This window comes from Palaemon carinicauda, chromosome 4, assembly GCF_036898095.1.
Source record: "Palaemon carinicauda isolate YSFRI2023 chromosome 4, ASM3689809v2, whole genome shotgun sequence".
Lineage (NCBI taxonomy): Eukaryota > Metazoa > Arthropoda > Malacostraca > Decapoda > Palaemonidae > Palaemon > Palaemon carinicauda.
Window position 1 is genome coordinate 176,583,954 of NC_090728.1, and position 26,595 is coordinate 176,610,548.

The 26,595-nt window shown below is 37.2% G+C and overlaps 1 protein-coding gene across 1 annotated transcript in view; it reads left to right on the top strand.

Annotated features, from left to right (window-relative positions):
- The first annotated feature begins 479 nt into the window (after window positions 1-479).
- LOC137640225 (microtubule-associated protein Jupiter-like) overlaps window positions 480-26,595 on the top strand; it is a 77,753-nt gene continuing 51,637 nt past the window's right edge. Inside the window, exon 1 of the mRNA XM_068372790.1 lies at window positions 480-635. Within this exon, the coding sequence (XP_068228891.1) occupies window positions 580-635 (56 nt within the window). The 5' untranslated portion in view covers window positions 480-579. The remainder of the gene's footprint in view (window positions 636-26,595) is intronic.

A 26,595-nucleotide genomic window follows, 5' to 3' on the forward strand; every position in this document is an offset into this window, starting at 1 on the left:
ACAGAAAACCCATAATTCACTTACATCTAGAATCCTTTTACCACAAATAATTGAAAATGATTAACTTAGCGGGAAATTAACTTTATTTTTGTTACCCATTTAATTCGGAAATTCTCATTTTCTGTAAGCCCAAAGAAAACTATAACCTATTTCAAAACAATAACGATCGGCACTTGCAAATACACGTTTCTTATGATATACAACACAATATATTATAACTGAGTTGGTATGATTTGAGAAAAACAATAAAATCTATCATTGTGATTACTGAATTCTAATATGGTAAATGGTGAACGTGAAATGAACAAAGGCATATCAAATAACTGAATGATGAGAAGTAGAATTAACATAATTTATTCATATATTTAGACTATAATAAACATTATGATTACATCTTGATTATTCTGGCTTTTAGGTTTATTTGCTTCTAGGGAATTTAATAGGCTCGTAGTCTCTTCAGTTTGAATCGCAGGAATCCATTTCCCGGGCAACGTACGAGGACGGGTGGCGGCATTGAAAGGGCGCAGTAACATCTACGGCAGTCGCCAGTGAGGTTGTGGTCCTTCATCGATCTTAAAGATGACGACAACGAACACTTTCGTGGGAATTAGCGACTCTCACCGAGTTAGCAGCAGGTGTGTATATTTCGTTATTAAAACGCGGTTGATTAGCTTGTAAGTTTGAGTAGGACGGCGAAATTATATCGAATCAAATGGAAGAAACGTTATTCCGTTAGTCACGTGTTAGTTTCTGCTATGTCTCGATCAGCTGTTTTCGGGAGACGTTAAAGGTTCAATAATTTGCGTTTGTCTTATGCAGTATATGCTCTATGTTTCGGTAATTGATTGTCGACATTTAACACCTAGTTAATTTTAATCTTTGATACTAACCATACTGCCTATTGTCGGAGAAGAGGCCAATCTGTACCCTGTTAGGGTTTTATTATTTGAATAGGGAAGTTTGGCGCCAAAATGACACTAAATGGGTGTTGCTGTCTGGAATGGTATTATTTATTCTTTTCCCGGTCTGAGTTTTCATTCTATACTTATTGCTACCGTTTTAGCTTTGATCGTCCATTAGATCCTTCGATTATTTGTTAAATTGGCTTTTAGCAGAGCAATGTGCCTAGTCCATCCTTTGTAGGTTAATCTACGTAGGCTGTACATAGGCCTATGTGAGAACATGCAGTATCTTTCGTGCTTACATTTAATGGCTACATTGGTAATAGTTTAAAATTTGGTAGCTTTATCCCGTCTTTGTTGATAAAGGCTATCATATTTGGGAAAATCATTTGAAAATTTAGATCATTTATATTGTGAAGAAAATACCCCTGCTACGCTAATGCTAAAAGCATTTTCTTATTTGCGCCATTGTTAAGTTGTAATAAAGATTAATTAAATTGGGTGATGAATTTTTAATTGAAGGAAATTTTTCTTTACTTTACGATTGTGTTAGGCCTAATGCATCAAATCTAAACTTGTGAAATCTATAGGCCTATTGCACGAAACTTGAAACCTAATAATTTTATTACTGAGAGGAAATTCAATTTGATTTTGAAGCAACTGCTTGCAACTTTTTTTTTCTTTCTTTGGCGTAAAAAGGGAGGGGCCGTGCTTCCTTATCAAATTGTGTTAAAAAAAATTGAGTGGCATCAAATGATAACGAAATTGAAATCTTTTACGTAACCAAATTATTAGGTTTCAAGTTTGCTGTTATAGGCTTTCAAGTAAGCCTTTTAATTTTACAAGTTTAGATTTGATGTTAGAGGAGTGGCCGTGCTTTTTTAGAATAATTTACGGGCTGCCAGTACAGAGAGACCCCGTTCGTAAATTTAAGGTGGGGCATCATATCGAACCCGATCAAATTTTCGTCATATGGGCCAATGGATAGCATTTTAATGTTCTATATTAGTTTAAAGATTTGTGTGCTGCCTTTAATTATAGTCCTCGCCATTTACCATGCTTATATCTAAGCGGTGCACCCTTACTGGACCTCATGACGGTTAGAAGGAAAATCTGATAATGCCTTGGGCGTTTGGAAGTTGGTACAAACAAGTTGTTTACACCACTGTGCTTTGTATGTCAGCAGTAGGATCATATGTGTTAATGGAAGAAAAATATTTCTCTCTCTCTCTCTCTCCTCTCTCTCTCTCTCTCTCTCTCTCTCTCTCTCTCTCTCTCTCTCTCTCTCTCTCATATTTATATATATAATTTGTGTATAAAAATCTAGTATCAATTCCTTTCGGGGACAAACCGGTAACTATAAGTTGAATTAAATTTTTCTGTTTGATGTACTCAAACCTGTGTATGGAAAGGTACCCACGAGAAAGCTTGGTACTGGCGGGTGTTTTTGTATTATATGACACACAGGACGTGATGTAAGTGGGCAAGGTGGGAAACATCTGGATCTGGGTTGGGGGAGGACAATGGATCTGAAGTGAGGTTGGTGAGTCATAACTCTCTCTCTCTCTCTCTCTCTCTCTCTCTCTCTCTCTCTCTCTCTCTCTCTCTCTCTCTCTCTCTCTCTCTCTCTCTCTCGTTGGAATGTTTTTGTTTTTCATTGTGTATAAGCGCTGTTGTTAGCGATAATGAACTGAGATTTGCCGTTGTACAAGCACAATCGTCGAGCGTCTTGGTTTTGTTTGAAGAGGGATAAAAAGCAGCCTGGAATCTGGTTTCTCTTGGTTTTGGGGACATTTTTGTATTAACATAGTTCTCTTATATGCCATTCTATTCCATTACATTATATCCTAGGGACGAAGATTATGCCAAGTCGCTTGAAACCTTTTAAGGGTTTATGTGAATGCAGCCTTGCTTGGGAACTTAGCACGGACACAGACTAGTTCCTCGATGTGGATGGTTGCTAGACACTGGAAATTCGGTGTTTGGTGCCAACATTGGTCATGGGGATGTATTTTCTTTGAAATATAGTTTTGAAAGGATAATTATTTTTTTTCGATATGATGTGGTGGATGAAGTCTTGCAGTGGAGTCCATTAATCTCATGACTTTTGCGAATGATGGCGATGTTATTTTTTTTCTGGCATGTTCTATCATAAATTCAAATTCTTATGGGTATTGCTGATGCATAAGAGAAGTACTGGGAATACCAAAAATGTATCCTGAAGCTTATTTGGAAAAAAATATCCTCTATATAATAGAGAGTATGTGTATATTGTCCTGTCACGCTAGGCTCTCCCCGCCTCGGGTAGGGGGAGAGAGTAGTCATACCCGGGCAAGAGGGGTTTGCGTGTTTGCACATCTAAAAATTCTCCCATCATTTTTGACGGGTTGCGTACACTATGCAATTTACAAACAAGATTGTAGATTCATCAATGTTGAGGGCATTGGTTCAACAGGTTAATTGGATAATTTGCCGTGCAACACGTAATTGATCTAAGCCCAAACGAACAGTAACCTGTAACTGGTTTCGACTTTAAATTTATTAATGAGGTTCGTAGTCATTCATGTTTTCTTCATATTCTGTTATCGTTAACCCCCCCCCCCCACCACCACCCACACTTATCACTCCCCTATCCCCTTAGGTGTGGTGCAAAGCCTCAGACCATACTTAAGATCAATAGTCTTGCTAAGTTCTTAACTTCTCTTTTCTTTGAAGCGTTGTTCTGCAGCAAGTTAGTTTTACTAGCTTAACAGATTGTGTTTGAGTTTAGATGCATCGATATGCAGAGGGACAAGGAGACTACTGAAGGCTGGCCTGGACTGGAATGAAATGTTAGGAGTTATCCGCTACAAGGGACTTTATCGCAAACACCATGTGATTTCTGTCAGAAACCACGTTGTGAGATATCCTTCACACGTGCTGTATTTAGGAACACTTAGTGATTTAATCGATGCTTATCAAATATAATTTTTTTTTTAATTGGGATTCTCTGCTGACGACTTTACTTGTAGAATTTTTTTTTCCAATTAGTATGGCCTAGCAATTGATGAATTACTGTAGAACTAGTTAAATTTTGTACAAAGCGCCCACCTTTGATATTACAGAAAGTATCGTGAAGTCATGATTAGCAGTGGAAAGTAGGGATAGGATATTATTACTATCATTACTTGTCAAGCTACAACCCTCGTTGGAAAAGCAGGATGTTATAAGCCCAAGGGCTCCAACAGAGAAAAATATCCCAGTAAGGAAAGGAAATAAACTAATAGAAGTAATGAACAAATGAAATATTCCAAGAACAGTAACAACATTAAAATAGATCTTTCATATAAAAACGAAATAACAAGAGGAATATTTATAAGAAAGGATAGCCATATATGAAAGTAGAGGAGCAGTAATAAAACGGGTAAAAAAATTAGATACTTGGGTTCTACTATAAATCTGGAGGGAGGATATGAGGCTGAAGTTGAGAAAGGATAAAAGCTGCATGGGGTTAAGTGGAAGGAGGTAGCTGGAGTGGTATGTGATAAGGGAGATGCCAATTAAGGTAAAAGTCAAGATCTATAGCACAGTTATAAGACCAGAGTTAATGTATAGATCAGAAACTTGGGCTTTTAAGACGAAAAGAGGAAGCAAAGCTTGAGATTGAGAGAACAGAGATGATAATGCGGAGGTGGATTATGGGACTATCACTGTTTGAAAGATTGGAAAATTATTAAATAAGTAGCACAGCAGGTGTAGTGAAGATATGAGATAGCGTATCACGACTGGGATGTTGTGGGCACATGTTAAGAAGGAGGCAGAGAATTAGATGTTGAGATGTGATGAAGGATGAAATGGAGAGAAGAGGCTCGGTGGAAAAGGACGCCTTTGATAGAAGGCATTGGAGAGTGTGCACCAGGCAACCGACCCCTTAGTGGAGGGATAACGGTGGGAATGAGGAGTGTGTCTGGTCTTGTAGGAAAGTAGGTTCTTCGAACTCTTCCTCAACCCTAACTCACAGAATTCTTGTCTTGTGAAGTTTAAAATTTTGCAAAATGAAAGGATATAGTGTTTAGTAGCGGTCATTAGAAGCTTTCAAGGGCAAACTTATTAAGGACAGTTTTCGTTGGAATAAAGTAATTTTTAAGCCTTTCTGCCTTCATATTGCCAAACAAATCGGCCAGGTTGATAGGTTATCTTACAAAAAAGGGTTGGTTGTGTATGGGAAACAGCTCATGGTTAGAATTCCGAATTTTTTTTTTTTAAATTTTATTTATTAAATCTCTCTCTCTCTCTCTCTCTCTCTCTCTCTCTCTCTCTCTCTCTCTCTCTATATATATATATATATATACATATACATATATATATATATATATATATATATATATATATATATATATATATATATATGTGTGTGTGTGTGTGTGTGTGTGTGTGTGAATATATATTTTAATCACTATTGTCACTGCAACTTTCATACTTTAATCTTGTGGGGTAATATAATGATCCTTTGGAGAGAAAAAAAAAATTCTACCTAAGGACCGTAATACGCCTGCGCAGACTTAGCGGTGTGTAATATCTGGTTTACATGTAACACGCATTATCAAACAATCCTGGATATTAGGGCCCTTCCTTTATCATCCGAGTTTCACTCGATCTATCAAGTCCCTTTTCACTAACATAATGTCCTCTCCACATCATCAAACCTTCAAAGCATTAAAAGGTCTAAGCTCTTTTTTTATATTTTGTGTATCCACACTTATAAATTAATTTCTTCCTTGACATAGTAAGACCAACTCCCCTGAATAGATTCATCCTTTTTTCTTCAATTCGTTTTATAAATGCATACCACACCAACATGAAAAAGTTCACTAATCCCTTCATACATTTTTCCCACATTGGCTTTCAAAGGAACTTCTAAGTCTTCCCAAACTCTTCCTAATCTTCGCACAGACACTACTGTTATTCCTGCCTCACCAAATTTGTGAAGTCTCTATATTTAACGAAATACTCTAGAATACTTATTCAATGCAGCCACTTACATGCCTTCGCCGTCATGATTTTTCATTCTCATTGTCTCCGTGTATCCCATCAAGATCGTATTGGTTTATGATTAATCAATTCTTCATCGTGCTTTTTTTATCAGCAGACATAATCCATTCTATATTAAATTACTTTACAGCTAGTTACCCAAATCTTATTTCCTTTTATGTAATTTCAGCAATTTTTCATCTTTGTCTTAATAGCCATGGAAACGACACCTTCATTTCATGAGATATATAAATGATCATTGTGTGGTTCAAACATTAAGTTCTGTAGTTACAGCTGAACTTAAGGGCTGGAGATTATGAATGAGATTGGGGTAGTAGTTTAATTAGAAATTTGCTATGAAAATTGTTGAATATATGCTATTACCAAATGCAAGGGTGGGGTCATGAATATATGTGTTTATTATTATTTTATGTTAATTAAGAAACGATAGTTGACATGGATGAAGCAAGGAGAGCCTTAATCAAGAAAAAGAGAAGAAAATTTATGTACAAATACGTTACAAATCATATAAAGGTATAAACGATCATTGGGAAGTTGTCAATAGAGAAAGGAAACAGGATGAAATATCACACTGCCATTTGATATAGGTAGTAGGTATAGTGTGATTTGATATGGCAGTTATTCATTGCATGATGTTGATTGTCTTAACTGCAAAGACGACGTTGGGACGCAGTCCAAGAGGGCTTTTCTTTTATTGCAAGCAGAGGTAGGTCTCGGGTTACTGAACTGGTTTGACAGACACCTGGCGGGGGCAGTGTCGCCACCGGAGGTCAAAGGATTAGTGCAAATGAGGTTGATGGTGAGACGTACCCTGCTGGGGAAGGGTAACATTTGTGCAGTTGCTTTCAACTTAATTCTCTTGAAGGAAGGAGAGTTGTGACTAGTGTAGAGCTTGTACAATACAGCTTGGCTGATTTTTTTTCTTACTGGATTAAATATCTTTAATTCTCCCGTTGCGTTATATTTGTTTGTTGACTATCTTGATTTTATACTTTAGTACGGTAATGAACTACTGGTAACTAAATGTAGGTACTTGAACTCCCTCATTGGCCTCCAAATATCGTTATTTCTTCCTTTTGCATTGCATTTGTTGACTAAGTATAATGATTTAACACTTTAATACGTAAATGAAGAATTGGTAACGAAATGTAGGTATGAACCGAGGGAAAGCAGTTTGTTGCACTGCAGTGCAAATTGATCGGTTTTACATATAAAGCAAATGTCTTTAACGGTGACTATTACCCTTTTTCCCACTGCTTTGTTTTGGTTACACAGTTTGTTAGATTTCAGTACATATTCTTTTCTTTCATAGGCTTTACAAAAGATGATGGTTGACTTCTGTTAGAGTTCTAAAAAATTTGTTTGTTGGTTTCTATTGGTGAAGTGTTCGCTTTGACCTCTGCAATTACGCGAAACATTAACCTGGTTTAAGTGCGTTTACGGCGTTTATTCGTACTCATTTGCACGTCATTTGTATATTCATCATATTAGAACCTTATGATACGGGCTGTAGTGGAAGTTTTTACACAGGTGCTCAATCTTTCAAATAACAAGTGGGCCTCATTGATATTGATATGCGGCTTAATAAAGTTTCCTATCTTTGTCCTTCAGAGTAAACAACTAGCATCTAAGAACAGGTTTCTCTTTGAAGCGTAAAAAGTTAGGGTCTGCGATAAAGGCGGATCCTCTCGAATGCTACTTTTTTCAGGTCCTGTAGGGCTGGGCGGATTGTGAGGCTTAACTTGCTGTCGTTGGACTGTTGCCCAGGTCTTCTGGGGGTTTGCCCTGGTCTCTCAATCCAGATGATAATGTTGGTCTGCCATCATCCTGCTTTTTCAACTGGGGTTGTAGCTTAGCAAGTAGTAATGATAATAATCTGGGTCCTGGTTGGTACATTCGTTAAAAATCTTACTTGTAGTAGTTCCGACATAGGCTACATGGGCAACTGACGATTGTCTCCATTATTATTAGCATTATTAAAATTCAAGCTGTAACCCTACTTTGAAAAGTAGGTTACAAGTCCTAGGACATCAACAAGGAAAGCAGTCGAAAAGATAAAAAAAGATGGCAAAATAAGTGTGTACAATTTGCACTTTATACAAGGGAGAGTCGGAAGTGAAGGTTTTGAAACTGAAGATCAAAGGTGAAGAAAAGGATAGTTAGGAAACTTATTGACTGATAAAACACTAGCTTTTATAAACCCCTCTATCAAGATCTCCGAACACCGTTTGGAACAGAAGAAACGCGAGTTTTTGTTTTAATATACCCTCAATCAAAACCTTATATAATTTTACTGTAACGGTTAAGGGATAAACTCGTTTGGTGGGGTAGATATAAATCAAATGAGTTCAATGCAAACCTTACGGGTTTTCATATTTTTATATCTACAGTTGGGGTAATGTGTTATTTAACTGTGAATGTAATATCACCTTTTCAAGTGTTACAGGCCCCAGGGAATATCGTTGCTTCATATCTTATGATTAGGCTTAAACCTTGATGACCGCAATTTGTCCTTGAGACTGTAGCCCGCAGTGTTCCGGTCGACAGAAGTTATTAAATGTATGTCATGAGACAGTATTTCATCCTAGTGGTACGACGCCAAAGCTCAAGAAAAAGTTGACAAATATACCGAAGACTCAGAAATGCAGACAGAAATAACCCGGCGAGGGGACATGGATGAAGTCCGTGCATGCGTGTTGTATTTTTATTTCTTTCTACATACGCCTCTAACCATCAGAGAGATTGGAGGCTTGAATTTTTTCCCTTTAGCAAATTATAAACTCGAAGAAAATTGGACTTCGTTTTTCATCCAGGTGGCCTTGAAGGGGTCTACCTGCATTTTTTTTTTTAATTAGTTGGCAGTCCGTATTAGGAGGCGAAACAATTTGCCGATCTGAAAGGAGAGAGTCGTTTGGAAGCGTGTAATTGTATCTTGCAGCAACCCGAAAGGGTAACCTTGACGTACCTGCACGACCTCTATACTGTCCTTCGTCACCCATTGCTGTTGGAAGAAGCAATGTAATCCGTGCTAAGTTCGTGTTTCTGTAAGATCAAGGAATTAAACGTACCAGAATCTCTGGTTATCAGATTAATATGCTCAAAATAAAGTTTTAAGTGCTAGTCACCCCCCCCCTCTCTCTCTCTCTCTCTCTCTCTCTCTCTCTCTCTCTCTCTCTCTCTCTCTCTCTCTCTCTCTCTCTCTCTCTCATATCATTGGCCATGGTCTTATGGTAACTTTTAGGTGTTCCCTCTTATTATAACAACGAATAGGCTCCACGGCCCCAGTTCAGGTCCATATAGCCCAAATTTGATGCATTAAATTAAATATTTTCCCTTAGTGAAAATTTCTTTTTTATTGGATTTGGGAATCGCAACTGTTCTGTAACGTATGCTAACTGGTAGTAATAGCCAATCAAAGTGTCTGGAACCATTATAGAGGTAATTAATAGACTTAATCAGACAGTCACTCAAGTATATTTAATAAAAAAATTAGCTGATTGTGCTAGTTCTAAAAAAAAAAAAGATTTTAAGAAATTTTGAGATCACTGAAAGGAGTGTTAAAAGGCTTATATTATGATGTTGCATTGCGCAAATGAGCTTTATATACATCGTGTTGTTTTGTAGAAACTTCTTGGTAAATGCATAAATATTCAGTGCAACCGAAGATTATTCTAGAAAAAAACTAGTTGACAGTAATCAGCTGTTATTGCAAATCTATAGTGTAACGTCCGTTGTTTAGGGGTAAATTTTATCAGTGCTCTGTTCTGTATTCTAACGAAAGAGCATATCTATGCGTATTTACTTCGCCAATCAAGCGGAATGGTAAATCAGAAGCCTGAGCAATACAGTTATTACATAAGACCAGTGGATGCTCAAAACTAGAAATCCTCGCCCCTTACATATACTCTTTAACATACAAAAATCAATACACCTGAAAAGTGGGTAGAAATAAAGGGAAGATTTGTGAATAACGCTAAGATACGTGGAGGTTCGCGTGAAAACTTTTTCAATACTGGTAGCTTTAGAATCCCCCAAATGACCGTAAACATTTCTAACTCAAAATTTAAGATAATTTCCGACCGTAGAAATTTTTAACTCTCCAAAGTTCCAAGTGAACTATATTTCAGAAGTACTTCGCTCCCTAAGGTAAGGTACAGTAATGAGGAAACGCCTCCAAACCTACTCTTCCCACACACCCATTTACCTTATTTTGCAACGAAGTCTTAAGTTGTTCTAGGTCGGTTGGTAGTGGGCGTGAAGCAGCAAGTGCTCTATTTAATGTATGTTGGCTTCGATTTTGTTTTGCCGCTCAGTTTTACTTCCGGATTCTTCCTTCGCCTCCTTGGCAAGAAGTAATAATATTTGCTTAAAGTTATTCAGGAGTGATTATAGATTTTTTTTAATCAGGAGTGATCATATAGTCTCGTACGAACCTTTCCTTGGATCCCATTTGAATGATTCCCCACACTGAAGGGACAAGCTAATTAATTAGCAGGCGAGGAGTGTCAGCAAGTAGGACAGATTCCTTCATTGTAAGTTCAATTCGATTGCGCCTTTGTAATTTGAATCTATATCAGCTTCTGATTTATATTAACGCATTGAAGTAGGTTCTTAACGTTGTTATGCATGTTCTGAACGTGGTTCGGATTTAGCGTTCGTCCCCATTATTATTAGTTATTATCATCAATTATCAAGCTACAATCCTAGTTGGAGAAGCAGTATGCATTAGCCCAGGGGCCCCAACAGGGAAAATAGCTAAGTGAGGAAAGGAAACGAGGAAAAATTAAATATTTTAAGAACAGTAACATAAGAATAAATATTTCCTATATATACTATGATAAAAACTTTAACAAAAGAGGAAGAGAAATAAAAAAAGAATAGTGTGGCCGTGTACCCTCAAGGAAGAGTAACTCTAACCCTGACAGTGGAAGACCATGGTACACAGGCTATGGCACCACCCAAGACCAGAGATCAGTGGTTTGATTTTGGAGTGTATATAGCATTTGAATCGGCAATTTTATTGGTTAATGATGTGCTGATATTGCATAAAACCAATGAACCGCCTCGGCTGGAATCGCCCGCCAAAAGCTGATACCTGGACGGTAGCCTGGTGCCCTCCAAATAAGGGAAGATTGAAGCCTTGTCCCAACCGACACGGCATTCCAGCATGGGTCATCGCTGATGTTCTTTGATACGGTTTGGTTAACGGGTATTCTGGTACAACTTCTGCTTGTATTGGTTGTGCCATGATTGGTCTGTTTTTTTTTTTTTTATTGTTTATCAAATGTTGGGTTTTGGAGGGGATGGAAGTATGTACCTTAAGAATTATCATAGAATTTGCAATTTCTGATACTTTCTTTACTAAAATGGTATAGTGGCGTCAAAGAGGAAAAAATACTTTATTATATATAAGCATTTCATAGAGCTTTACAGATTTTTTTATTTTTTTCTCTCTCTCTCTCTCTCTCTCTCTCTCTCTCTCTCTCTCTCTCTCTCTCTCTCTCTCTCTCTCTCTCTCTCTCTCTCTCTCTCTAATACTAATTGCATAAGATACATTAGCTGCCTTATTGCAGTCTCTTTCTGGGACATCGTTACCTGTAATGAAACCTTATGAGAAATGTTCGGACGAGCTGCGCTATCGATCTGAAGCTGAATGTTTCTTTGCGAAGAGGCGGCGTTCTTGAACGTCTAGATCTCTCTAACGCTCCCTATTTTATGTCATAGGCCGCGTTAATCACTCGCTTCTGGTTTAAAAGATATTAATTTTTAGCTTTATAGTTATGCTTTGATATTGTTCAAGATACAAAAAATGTCTTCTATTGAGTGATAAAATTGATTGTCGTGATGGATCATACTCAAGGTCAAATAAAGTTAACTTTGAAAATAATGTTGAGGTTTAGACATGAAGGAATCTCATAATGGTAACACGAACACTCCATTGATCAACCCGATAGATAATACGGTCAACGCCATATGGGTATTCAACCTTGAGTATGTTAAAGTATACGGCATGGTAATAATTTTGGCATGCATGTTTCTGTGAGGGGTCAAGGTCATACCCAAAGGTTACAAGTCAAATAGGAATTCGTCACATGCAAGAGCATAGTTTCACAAACAATTGTTTGTCAACTAGTCCTGTAAAGTCATGGTAACGATGGTTTTATAGTCTGGTGTAATTTGAACATATTCCGTAAGTGAAAGTAATATACTCATTGTTTATCCCGTGTCTAGTTTTGTTTATATATGCAATCATAGGACTGAATTACTCAATGATTTCTTTGAGAGATTTTTCAACTAACTTCTCATATCCTAATTCCTTTAACATGTGTGGTGCTGCTATTCAGGGGCATAGTCGGTTTTTAGCCGTTATAAAGCATTACAGAATGGACATTTAAGAAAATGAATGTTACCTTGTATTATTGTTCAAGTAAACATTTTTTCATAATGTGCTTTTAAGAACAATGCATAAAGTGCTATTCAAGTTATAGTTTGTTAGCCTGTTGTTAGTAACGGATGCCTGGACTGGTTGAATGTACTATGAGTCGTGCTAAATTCCAATCCCACCTGCCCATAGCCGAACAGACCCACCGCACTTCCTGAATCTTGAAAAAGAGATTACAGCACTCCAGATTTTATCTGGAATGGGTTATTTGGTATTCGACAAAAAAGTTGTTTGGAAGAAACATCTGCCAGGTGGTGGGTGAGTCATGGCTTTTTCATATTAGAAATTCCTCCTTATGAAGGTAGCTTTTGTCCGCTCATAAAATATGCCTTGTGATAGAGGACTCACACAAGGTCACGTGTCCCTTCTGAACGTACAACGGTCTCCAGTCAGATTCTCTACATGTGGGGTGTGTTGTTCTCTCTCTCTCTCTCTCTCTCTCTCTCTCTCTCTCTCTCTCTCTCTCTCTCTCTCTCTCTCTCTCTCTCTCTCTCTCTCACCTCTTATCATAGTATTACTTGGCCTGAAATTGATATAGGCCAATATGGTCTTGAATTTTTCTGTAATTGCTTCTTGGCACAGTTCCTTCCCTAGTTACTTGGTCATTGATAATAAACTTTTAATCACAGGCTTTTGGTGTGGGCTATAATTACTGCGTGCGTGGGTTTGTCAATATTGTTTCCATTAAAGTGAAAAGAAAATTAAAATGTCTTTCCTCTGGTTGGACGGGAGATGCTGAAGTGGAGAGTAAAGGAAATAACTCACCCTTTGAGAGTTGTTGGCCAGTGGGTCATTACTCCGAAAAAAAGAAAAAAAAACTGAAGAGATTATAATAGTAATTTTGTTGTCGTTAGAATCTAAAATATTTACTATAATAATAACTTAGCATTTAGATTGATTAGTGTCTTGTTCTCTTGTTATGGAATTGTACTTGTGGGCCTACTTTTAGGATTGTAAATTGGATAACAAACATCTATGACTGCTAAAACGCATTCCAATAATGGGGTATTAAAACTCCAACTCCACTTTTAGACAGGTTGACAATTTTGTATTTTGCAACATCATGGGTTCTGTGTATATGAATACAGTATTTATTGCTTGAGATAAACTAACTTTCGTTGTTTTACTCTAAACCGGTTATGAACATTCGGTATGCAGATGTCTAGATTTGACCTTCCCTCATTAGTGATAGCCAGGAAGTATTAGTGGTTGACACTTTTCTAATATTGAAGGAGCATTGGTGGTAAATTTTAGACTGAGGAAAGAATTGTTTTTCAGCGATTTTTATAGGTTCAAGTAGCATTGGTGGTCAGCCATTTTAAGACATTAAAGAGAGACTGCGGTGGTTAGGGATTTCTAAACATTACGATTTAGTTGTAATATAGCAGTTGTAGTCGGCAATATTTATACACAAGGAAAATCAGTGAAACAATTGCTAGACATTTCCCCTAGATAATAAAGATAAATTGTTTGGATATATACGGTTTATATATATATATATATATATATATATATATATATATATATATATATATATATATATATATTAATTTTATTTTTGGTCACGCTCAGGTTTCTCAGTCCTTCCACTAGGGGGGAGAGGGAGCAGTCATGTCCTGGTGTGGGGCTGCGTGTGTTCATACTATCTAAATACTTAGCAGTCATTTTTGACGGGTAACGTACACCAGTTTAAGAATAATTGGTGGTTAGTAATTTTTAAACATGAAAAGACTTTTAGTTGGTAATTTTCTGACATTTAAAGCATTGGTGGTTTGTCATATTTAGACAAAGGATTGGCATTAATTATTTGCTAGTTAGACTATTCTACACATTAAAGCACTAGTGGTTAGTAATTTCTTTAGACATTATAGCCCTGGTAATGAAAGCTGGTTGGCTAGGTTAGTAATTTTTAGACTTAAGATTGGATAAAAAATTTTTAGACAGAATTGGTGTCTAGTAACTTGAGGCAGTGTTGTCAAGTAAACGTTTGAACAAGAAAGTTTTATTTCATAATTTTTAGACAAGCTTTTGTAGAAAGCCATAGAGGCATGTGTGATCAACCATTTTCAGCCATAGAGGCATGTGTGATCAACCATTTTCAGCCATAGAGGCTTTTGTGGCAAAGTTTTCAGCCATAGCGGGTTTTGTGGCCAACAATTTTCAGCCATTGAGGCATGTGTGATAAACCATTAAGACACTTTTCATAATTTTCAGCCATAGAGGCACCTTTGGCTTACAATTCTCAGCCATAGAGGCACCTTTGGCTTACAATTCTCAGCCATAGAGGCACCTTTGGCTTACAATTCTCAGCCATAGAGGCACCGTTGGCTTACAATTCTCAGCCATAGAGGCACCTTTGGCTCACAATTCTCAGCCATAGAGGCACCTTTGGCTTACACCTTTGGCTTACAATTCTCAGCCATAGAGGCACCTTTGGCTTACAATTCTCAGCCATAGAGGCACCTTTGGCTTACAATTCTCAGCCATAGAGGCACCTTTGGCTTACAATTCTCAGCCATAGAGGCACCTTTGGCTTACAATTCTCAGCCATAGAGGCACCTTTGGTCTACAATTTTCAGCAATAGAGGAACTTTTTCTCCACAATTTTCAGCCATAGAGGCACCTTCGGTCTACTAAATTCAGCCATAGAGGCACCTTCGGTCTACAATTTTCAGCCATAGAGGCACCTTCGGTCTACAATTTTCAGCCATAGAGGAACATTTTCTCTACAATTTTCAGCCATTGAGGCATGTGTGATAAACCATAAAGATACTTTTCATAATTTTCAGCCATAGAGGCACCTTTGGTCTACAACTTTCAGCCATAGAGGTACCTTTGGCTTACAATTCTCAGCCATAGAGGCACATTTGGCTTACAATTCTCAGCCATAGAGGTACATTTTGTCTACAATTTTCAGCCATAGAGGCACCTTTGGCTTACAATTCTCAGCCATAGAGGCACCTTTGATTTACAATTTTCAGCCATAGAGACACCTTTGGTCTACAATTTTCTATTTTCAACCATAGAGGAACATTTTCTCCACAATTTTTAGCCATAGGCACCTTCGGTCTACAATTTTCAGCCATAGAGGCACCTTAGGTCTACAATTTTCAGCCATAGAGGCACCTTAGGTCTACAATTTTCAGCCATGGAGGAACATTTTCTCTACAATTTTCAGCCATAGAGGAACATTTTCTCTACAATTTTCAACCATAGAGGCACCTTTGGTCTACAATTTTCAGCCATAGAGGCACCTTTGGTCAACAATTTTCAACCATAGAGGCACCTTTGGTCTACAATTTTCAGCCATAGAGACAGCTTTGGTCTACAATTTTCAGCCATAGAGACAGCTTTGGTCTACAATTTTCAGCCATAGAGGCACCTTTGCTCTACAATTTCAGTCATAGAGGCAGCTTTGCTCTACAATTTCAGCCATAGAGGCAGCTTTGGTCAATTTTCAGCCATAGAGGCAGCTTTGGTCAATTTTCAGCCATAGAGGCAGCTTTGGTCAATTTTCAGCCATAGAGGCAGCTTTGGTCAATTTTCAGCCATAGAGGCAGCTTTGGTCTACAATTTTCAGCCATAGAGGCAGCTTTGGTCTACAATTTTCAGCCATAGAGGCAGCTTTGGTCTACAATTTCAGCCATAGAGGCAGCTTTGGTCTACAATTTTCAGCCATAGAGGCAGCTTTGGTCAATTTTCAGCCGTAGAGGCACCTTTGGTCAACAATTTTCAGCCATAAAGGCACATTTTCTCTACAATTTTCAGCCATAGATGCCCCTTTGGTCAACAATTTTCAGCCATAGAAACACCTTAGGTCTACAATTTTCAGCCATAGAGGGACCTTCGGTCTACAATTTTCAGCCATAAGGGCATCTATGCTCTACAATTTTCAGCCATGGAGGCATTTTTGCTCTACAATTTTCACCTTTGGAGGCACCTTTGGTTTCAATTTTCAGCCGTAGAGGCACTTTTGGTTTCAGTTTTCAGCCGTAGAGGCACTTTTGGTTTCAGTTTTCAGCTGTAGAGGCACTTTTGGTTTCAGTTTCAGCCATAGAGGCACCGTTGGTTTCAATTTCAGCCATAGAGGCACCGTTGGTTTCAATTTCAGCCATAGAGGCACCGTTGGTTTCAGTTTCAGCCATAGAGGCACCGTTGGTTTCAATTTCAGCCATGGAGGCACCGTTGGTTTCAGTTTCAGCCATAGAGGCACCGTTGGTTTCAATTTCAGCCATAGAGGCACCGTTGGTTTCAATTTCAGCCATAGAGGCATCGTTGGTTTCAATTTCAGCCATAGAGGCACCTTTGGTTTCAGTTTCAGCCATAGAGGCACCTTTGGTTTCAGTTTCAGCCATAGAGGCACCTTTGGTTTCAGTTTCAGCCATAGAGGCACCGTTGGTTTCAGTTTCAGCCATAGAGGCACCTTTGCTCTACAATTTTCACCCATAGAGGCACCTTTGCTCTACAATTTTCACCCATAGAGGCACCTTTACTCAACAATTTTCACCCATAGAGGCACCTTTGCTCTACAATTTTCACCCATAGAGGCACCTTTGCTCTACAATTTTCACCCATAGAGGCACCTTTGCTCTACAATTTTCCCCCATAGAGGCACTTGTCAACAATTTCAGAGAGGAGAATTTGTGGTTCAGTTTTCATAGATACAACCATCAGTGATTAACCACTTTTAGGTCAGCTTATTTTGGTAAATTTATAGACAAGCTTTTGTGGGCAACGTTTTTAGACTCATTTGAGGTCTACAATATGTATGCAGAGCATTTGTTGACTTTCAGACGTAAAGCATTTTTGGTCAATTTCCAGACTAAAACACTGGTGGGTAGTAATTTTTAGCCAAGCATTTGTGTTCAACAACAGACATACAAGAATTTGCTTTCATCAACTTAAAAGCATAGAAGCATTTATTTTTTTTTTTGTATATAGGTGGTCGACCGGTTTTAGATAATCAAGCCTTATGGGTAAACCAGTTTTAGACCTTCAAGTATTGATGGTCAATAATTTTTTGTCAATACTGAAGTATTGCCAACAATAAGAAATGAAAAAAAAAAAATGGTAGTTCATTTTTTCCATTGAAGCCTAATATGTGGTCAAAAATGTTTACATTTAGGAAGCATCGGTTAGTGCGCTACTTAGAACTTATATTTTTCTCTGCCACTTGCATAAAACTTTTTTTTTTCCTGTCAGCTGCATTACAAAAATTTTCTCTGTCAGACCCATAAAACTTATTTTTATTTTTCTGTCAGCTGCATGAAATGTATTTTTTTTTTTAATCTATCGGCTGTATAAAACTTATTTTGTTTTCTCTTTCAGCTGTATAAAACTTATTTTTGTTTCCCTAACACCTGTATAATGCTTAATTTCGAATGGTTTCTGTGGACATCTGGAAGGAGATACTTGCTCCATGATTCTCTTAATATAGGGTTGTTGCTTATCCCATCAAGTGTATAAGATTCTTAGTTCTAGTCTACCTCCAGTTTGCATGCCATATTTTGCCCTGGTTGATAAATCGAGCCAAATACAAAAAAATCGTTAATGTTTTATTGCCTTAAGACGATTATGTCAAGCTTCCTTACCTGTCACCCTGGATTGCCGGCAAGAGCTAGCCTGAGTTTTTTTTTTTCTTCCCCCGAGACTGGCAGTACTGGTTTGGCCCAGACTGTAGCCAAATTTGGCCAAAACGAATCTGTGTGTTCTCTTCCACCTCTGAAGACCTTCAAGGGATGTTGATCTCTGTAGGATGCTGGTTGGCCTCGTGCATCTGTTACCGAGCCTCTTCTCCTCTCCTGTCTGTGTGCAAGGTTCTTTGGAACGAGTTGGAAACTGGGCTGTGGCGCAATATGGTAGTCCTTCCCGGTATCATATAAGGCCAGATTTATTTTGTTTACGAGTGAAACTTCATGAGTTCAAACTTGCAGCAAATGTTTTATGTTGAACAGGGTGACTTAAGTCTCTTCTAGAGTATATATGAAATATCTGTTTTGATGTAGTTATTGTTCCTAGAATATTTTCTTATAATTTATCTTTACTTCTCTTGTTTATTTATTTCCTTATTGCCTTTCCTCGGTGGGCTGTTTTCCTTGTTGGAGCTCTTGGGCTTATAGCATCCAGCTTTACCAACTATTAGCTAATAATAATAATGGTATTGGCTAATGTTTTTGTAAATTGAAATTTCTTGCAGGAGAGTTAATGCAAGTAACTATCTTGTTAGCCGGAGTAAGAAGATTAGTTTATGTAAATCTTGAAGGTTATGTAGCTCGTACACTCTGAACCTTTCATAATGTTTCAAGTACGGAATACGTGCAAGGTGTCTCGTTACTTCCACAGGTTCACATTACTTGAAATCTTTTGAAGTGACTTTACGGAACTCTAGCTAGGCTTCCTTCCATAACACCGACAAAGTAGGTAATCAGATTGATTATGCTGTCCAGTATAGCCTCTCCAATAAAACTAGTGGTCAATCCTCAAATGTATTTATTTAAATTTGCAGATTGTAAAGTTGATACCTTTTTGAGCATGACAAGTTGGGATTTTGATTTCAATTAACTTTAATAATTTCAACAGGCCATTGCTGTTGGAAGAAGCAATGTAATTCGTGCTTAAGTTCGTGTTTCTGTAGGATCAAGGAATTAAACGTACCAGATTTTCTGGTTATCAGATTAATATGCTCAAAATAAAGTTTTTAAGTGCTAGTCACCTCTCTCTCTCTCTCTCTCTCTCTCTCTCTCTCTCTCTCTCTCTCTCTCTCTCTCTCTCTCTCTCTCTCTCTCTCTCTCTCTCACCTAAAGACATTGTTATATATTATATAAGGTGGGTACTGTCGTGATATAATATTCAATCCCTTTTAATTGGACTGGAGAGCTGCAAGTCTTCTGGTTAAAAGAAATATAATAAGAGATAAGACTGACTTGCACGTGGTGAGCCGATTGTCAGCGTTCCTCCTAAGGTTTCTTGGAAGGGGTAAATAGTACTGGACACACCTGAGTTTTATCATGTAGTAGAGAAAATGCGACTTATTTCAGGTATCGAGATAATTTCCGCCGGGGTAAAATTGAGATGATTTATTCCCAGTAACAACTTAAATTTGAGGATAAAATTTTGACTTATTTCTTAAGTTGTATTATATTGTTTAAGCTAAAAATTTGGCCAGATTTGAACCGGTTAAAACGCTCACATTATGTATGAAATTAATGTTGGTGTTCCAATTTAAACTCGATATCGGATGGACTAATTAAGCAACAAGTCTAAATGCATTAGATTGGAATACAAATCTAAAGGATAGAAAACACAAGTCGCAAGTTTGGAGAAATTACATAAAAGTTCATCGGCACTGAAGGGGAGAGGTTGGTAAATTTTCTCAAGTAAAGCCTACGAATAGTAAATTTTAAAAGTTCCAATAGATTACAATTTTATTTTATGGCACAGCATGAAGGTAAGAGACGCGAACTTGTCATATATCACGTAGCCGGAATCATAACTAATGGGGACGATTTCTTCTTTACAGCTGTATAGTAGTTTTAGTAAACTACATTAAAATCAACATCTTGGCAATGAGCTTTGTATTGTTCCTCGGAAGCCTAACATCCATCGCATTATATTTTCATGAACTACAGGTAATAATAAATCGCGACTTTCTGTGAAATACAAATCCCTAATGTCAGTTTTGCATTTTGTTTCAACTACATTTTGGTGATAATAGTGGCTTTGTATTGCATTTTAACTATCTTTAGGAGGCCAGGCATTTTAAATTTTGCTGACCCTGACAGTAATTGATATGTGAAAGTAGTTTGGCAAGAAAGCAATACAGTACTCGAATCACGATATAGTTGTGCAAGCTTATATATGTTCAAGCTTGATTGCAGGTCGTAAACGTGAAACCCGCTCTTAGTGTACTAGATTAAATATTTTTTTTTTTAGATAAAGTTCCCATTAAGATCTAACTTCTCTTAAAAAAGTAAAAAACGTAATGCGTGGAATGTCGTTTTGTTATTGGGGTTAAGGGGTGGATACTAAACTGTTAAGGAAGTGCCAGAGGGGCATCAGTCAGCAACACGTATCTTGCTGTGCCAAATATGTATTTGGTGGACAACGCCCCCGTGCGACGCCCATGATAACCACCGCCCTTTATTTTTTACACTGGGTGATCTGATCAAGCGAGGTCCAATCAAACGGTGCCCATAGCAAGAATCGAAACTAATTTATTAGTTTTTAAGTTTAAAGATATTTTAAAAAGCAAGGTGTGATTTTAATTGGCTTACGTTGATTTTAACGATGCCTAGTTTTGTGATTAAGCTTCCAATAGTTTTAAAGATTTATATTGCATCCAGACCAGGACAAGGTTTTAAACGAAAAACTGCATTTTTTTAACTTTATTTTTTGTTTTACTTTCATAATACACGTGAACACCATACAAAAAGCAAGTGCATACAGTGGACAGGAGCTGTAGCCTTGAAATGTTTTTTCCTTTGCGCAATTGAAAGGTAAATCGTGACTCCAGTTAACACTTCACTGGCGTGAAGTTGTATTCTTCAGGGGAAAGAATTATGTAACCTAATTATTTATTTACTAGTTTAATACTGGTCACTAGATATTTCCATTCTCTTGATCAAATTATTTTATATATCAAGTGCAGTGCCGATCTTTTGTATTGTGTAAGTGTACTAGGCACTGCAAGAATCTGCATTCAAACCATAAGATTATGAGTTTTGGAACGCTTTTAACAGTTGAAAGTTGTAGTTTTTGGAATTACACTTTTAAAACATAATTTACATCACCGACATCCAGCGTGTATTGTACTTGATTGACCTTAAGAATTGAGTGATCACGATTGAAATTAATGATTCTCTCTATAAAGAAAGAATGCCCCAGCTCAGGATACTGCTGCGGAGTTGCAATATGAGATGTTAACAAACAAACAATCGAGAGAGAGAGAGAGAGAGAGAGAGAGAGAGAGAGAGAGAGAGAGAGAGAGAGAGAGAGAGATCAGGTCGAGGCATCATGAGAAGGCCTCTGTTCTCGCCCGAAGTACCTAAAGATAAAGGTCCTCGAGAGGGTGGAGTTCGGATAATGGGCGGCGGTTAGTGGATGGTTTAGGTGTGGTTTGAGAGACGTTGTCGGTTTGAGGTATTTCCTCCCTTTAAGTGTTGTTGTCAAGCAACCTTGTTTAAAATTGTAGCATCGGTTTAACCTTCAGTCATACAAGTTGGTCAGGGGAAGATACTGTTTTTAGTTGATTCCATTATCATATTTTCGTGAAATGCAAATTAGGTCATCTGAAACTTTGAAATTTGTTTAATTTGTTCCAATTTGCAAAATAAGTTTTCTATATAATGACCTTGTGATTTTGAAGGTAAATTATTCTTTTAAACCAGACGTTTTGTGGTCTCATTTCATTTCGTTTAAATCTAGAATGAAGAATTTGATATATTTTCTCTTTCTTGCGATACATAATCACTTGGTTTTGCGGCGCAGGATAAGAAAATGCATCAATTCTTATTTAGGTATTTGAAGCACCACAAGTATTTAGCAGATGCGGTGAAAAGGCGAAAGTGGGAGGAGATTTCAGGTGGCATGACACTCCAATCCTTTCACCTGGAAATGACCTTGCCTCTGTGACCAAACGCATTTTTCTTTTTACATGACTTCGTGTATTTGAGTCTGTAGCCGAATACAACAGCTCTCTTTGTACAGTACGAGTCCCCAGAGAATTATGGATGTACTGTATTAGTGATTATTGGATAACCCGTTTTCGTTAATATTTTATCTTGAATAATGCTCTAACGCCGATATCTTTATTCCGCTTTACAAATGTAATTAAGCACAATTCCTATACATTAGGAAATGAAATGTTAAGACTCTCTCTCTCTCTCTCTCTCTCTCTCTCTCTCTCTCTCTCTCTCTCTCTCATGTATGATTCCTCATAAGAATAATATTGCATGTCGAATGACCTAAGCCGTTAAGTAGGTACCAGGTTGTTAGTGTGTGAACTTTTCTGACGAGGTCCTCGACGAGGTAATCCTGGCTCGATCGATAGAACGTCTTTCAGAACATTAGAGACTACTTTACACACTTTATTCGTGGAAAGTTTCTCTGCTTATTAGGGTATTGGTTGCAGAACGTAACAGTTTGTTCGTTTTTATGGTCATTGACCTCCTTGAGTACTGTCTGACTCACCTGGCTGTGTTAGTGAATAATACATGCCACTGACGCCATGAAGTTCATCATTAATGTTTCACGTCCTCCGTTGCCTTCGTTCTCATATGTTATGAATTTCTTGTGTTGGATTAAATCCCTAAGGAACCAACTGCTTAAAGGGTTGCGAGGTATTATGATGCTTTCGTGAAGAAAATCTTTAAATTGAAATACATTTCATTAGCATTGGAGCTTTATATGGGAGATCCCCTTTAACTCTTATTGTATAAATTAGTCCTATCAGACACCAAATCATTTTGATTAGTTGTTGCTGTAAATAGAACTATTAAAGAAATACAAAGTTGATGGCATAAGAAGTGAAATAATGTATTATTCTGTTATCCAGGTTTCTGAAAAATACTTTATAACATTGATCGTGGAGATAACGGTCGTACAATAATGTGATGGTTTGATATGTTTCATTTGGGATAAATCTTTAGATGGAAGCCAGTCGGCCAGATATAAAAGAATGTTTTTTCTTTCACTAAAGTAGCGATAGAAATATCACTGGGGTATGCATTGCTTACAGTATGATAAAGGCCCAATGCAGTAATAACTGTAGCGAACAATATTTGGGTGTTTTTGATTACCAGAATGATAAGTAATTTTGACTTTTATACTGTATAATCAAACTTAGCGAGCATTAAGAAGAACTTGTAACTTGTGTTCTGGAATGCCACGTCATTCTGTGTAACAGAAAATATTCTTTGTTGCTAGAATGGCTAAGAAAAACTCAAAGCTTCGGAAATCGTGTGCTCAAATGTGAAAACATTCACCTGCAAATTTAATTGTATATCTGTTAAAAGAACCTCAGAATATAAAAGTTCCAACAAGGTTATGTGGTGGTGAAGTTCAGTCGAGTCCTGATGAGCAACCTTCTCGTTTATCGATTCTCGAAGTGGATGGAGACAAAACCAGTTTATCCATAAGTCACTACTTGGAAATGTCAGTTCGTTCCATTGTGGTTTAGTTCGACATTGATGAAGAAAATTAGCCAAGAATTTCAAATACCTTATGTATTGTTTTAATGCTATTAGCAAAGTAGAAATAATATGGTACATTTGATTGAATCATTAATTTTATACTTAAATATACATATATAGATTAAATGTTTTTAATGAGGAGAATAACAAATTGCGCCATCTGATACTTTTATTCATGCCTTGCAGGGATAGTGCTGACTGTGCACCTTACGTGGTGCACTGCATGTGATACGGGCCATTTTGGTCCCCAGATGCACCCACATTTTAGTCTTCTACACTATTAGTGTCTAACTTCTGAAAGTTTTACTTTTTTGTTGGTTTATTTTATAAAGATGAAAATGCGAAAATTTAGATTTTTATTTTAGTTGAATAGGAATTATTCCATCCCCATATAATTTTAGAAAATCTCTGAAATATATATTGTTGTGAAACAAAGTTTGATTACATTGTTTTTAAGACCCTTACAATTCTTGGTACCTGATTTTGACGGTGCTTTTATTCGTTAGCTCAGAATTCTTTTACATCGTTGAACTGAAATAGCATTATATTTATTTCTTTGACCTGGAGCATAAATTACACTTCTGGGATAAATCTGAAAAATAGAGCAAAAAGGATTTACTGATCAGGTTAGGTTTACTCAGTTCAAAACTTAGTGCAAAATTGCCTGAGATTTCCTAAAACAGGGTTATGACATTTTTATGGGTTCTGCTGTAATAAATAATGTCGTCTGTCTTAGTTCTGCTACTAGTTAGTCATATAGGTGAATGACCCTTCAGTCACGGATGCAGTACATATACGTTGAAGTAAAAGTAGGTTATGTTTTGTTTATATTAGTTACTAAGGCAGTACGTCACAGTGCCCCTCCCTCTTTTCTCCGTACCCTCATTCTCCGTCACCACCGAGAAATATATTGGTTTTCATCTAGTACGCTTTTCAGTAATTTGGATTTTCTCTTCGTTTTAGCCGGACTTAGATATTTAAGAAACATTAACAGCCCTTTGTGATTCAATTTACCAAGCTTCTCATAGTTAGTCCCTGTAATAGCTACTCCTCAAATTTCCGAAGATAATCCTGGAAGCGCAGTCATTGGAAAATTACATGAAGACATATCTAGTACCTATGCTCTTTTAGTGGTTTAATTTAGCGAATTTATATTGTTTGCAGGTTTTTTTAGGCTTTATTTGTTGGTGTGCGATATTATAAATATAATTACTGAATTAAGATACCATTAAGAAGATTTTAGTAGCTGGAATTAAAACTTCTGAGAGTTGCTGTCTGAGTCACAAGCAGAAACCTGAGCAGTTGGTTTGCGTGTCAATTTCTGTAATGCAAAATCCATACTGTCACTGAAATTACGTCGTCCAGACGACCAAGTCTTAGTTTTTGTATTACCTTTCCATAAACATTGACAACTAACAACGTTAAATCATTTTTATTTATATTATTTACTACTGTATATATCAGTGAAATTTCCAAGTATTCAAGACACAGTATCTAAACTGTTTTAGTTTGGTTTAAATCTATTTTACCTTGCCACTGAAAGGTTCAGTTGTGTGTAAATAAAAGGGTCTGTAAAGTAAAGGGGGCTGGGTGACACTTATCTCATGAAAATTTTGTCGACCCTAATGCCATTATACTTCTTTATATTGACATTTTTCTTAATTTATGCCATCACACGTTCTTACGGGCATAGAACGAAGACATGTTTATGAATATGTCAGACGTTTATAATAAATCTGACAACCATAAGTTTTGAATACTAATCACTTTTAATGAGCCACGTGTTGGTATGCAATTTGTACTACGTGACTTTAGGGCAGTCGGTTGGATTAGAATGTTTACGAGTAGTGGTTTTTTAGATTGAACTTTGTCGATGAACAATCATGGCTTGCGAGCTTAAATGAAATTTAAAACCCCCTTCCGTGCACTTGCAACGTGATCTCCTCATTCTATTTTTTATTTATTTATTCATTTTTAAACATTTTCAAGACATGTTATTTCCAGTGCCACTTTTATTCTTTGTTGGAATTGATGCAATCACTCTCACTCTCTCTCTCTCTCTCTCTCTCTCTCTCTCTCTCTCTCTCTCTCTCTCTCTCTCTCTCTCTCTCTCTCTCTCTCTCTCTCTCTCTGAAAAAAATAAAGTGAAGGCAATGTTTAACTTGAAGTCTTGTTTGCTCTCCTGTTACTGAAACATTCATTATTTACAAAGTAATTTTTGCGGTGACAGGAGTATATGATAAAGAAGCCCTGCAATATCATGTCTACACAACAGTTTATTCTTTAAGGGATATTGATTTGGTCAAATTTTAAAATACTCTGGCTGAATTTATTAAATCAAGCTACCATAAAATTGCCATTTTTTGTGAAAGGAGTCTCGCTTATCGATGGGTCTAACCTCATAAGTTAAAAAGCGAGACCTGCTTAACCGTACCACGGACTCCGGAACCGGAGTGGCCTGTCTGGTCAATCAATACTACGACTGCTTGAAGAGAGCGTGGCAGTGTTGGAACTGGGTGTACCTGCCTGCTACTTGCTTTTATGTTTAAAGGTCTACTTTAATTTGTTTTTTCGCATGCCATTGGATTACATACTGAAGCTCAAGTTGTCAATTTCTTATATGAAAAGATGTCACACTTGGTCGTGGTTTTTAAGGTAACATCCTGGTTGGTTGCTCTTGGTAGTCTAAGCAACAGATGTAAATGACTAAAATGAATGTCGTGTCATGTACAGGCATGACACGCCACTTATGTGGTGGCATGTTTGTGACTTGACACTTATTCCTATGAGAGTTCAAGACTGATTATAGTTTTTATTTCCTTATGGTTAAGTAGATTGGTATAATTCGTGGCAATATCTGAAATCGAGAAGGATTTTTGGTAAACATTTCTAGTAAAGTTAAAGTTGAATGTTTTAAAAGTATTAAGTCTTGTCATGCTGATATAGAAAGTCATTTACTATTGGTAATCTGCGTTTAATTCGCGGCATGGGTCTAATTATTAGACACTTGAAAGGTTTCCTAGTTTCCTTG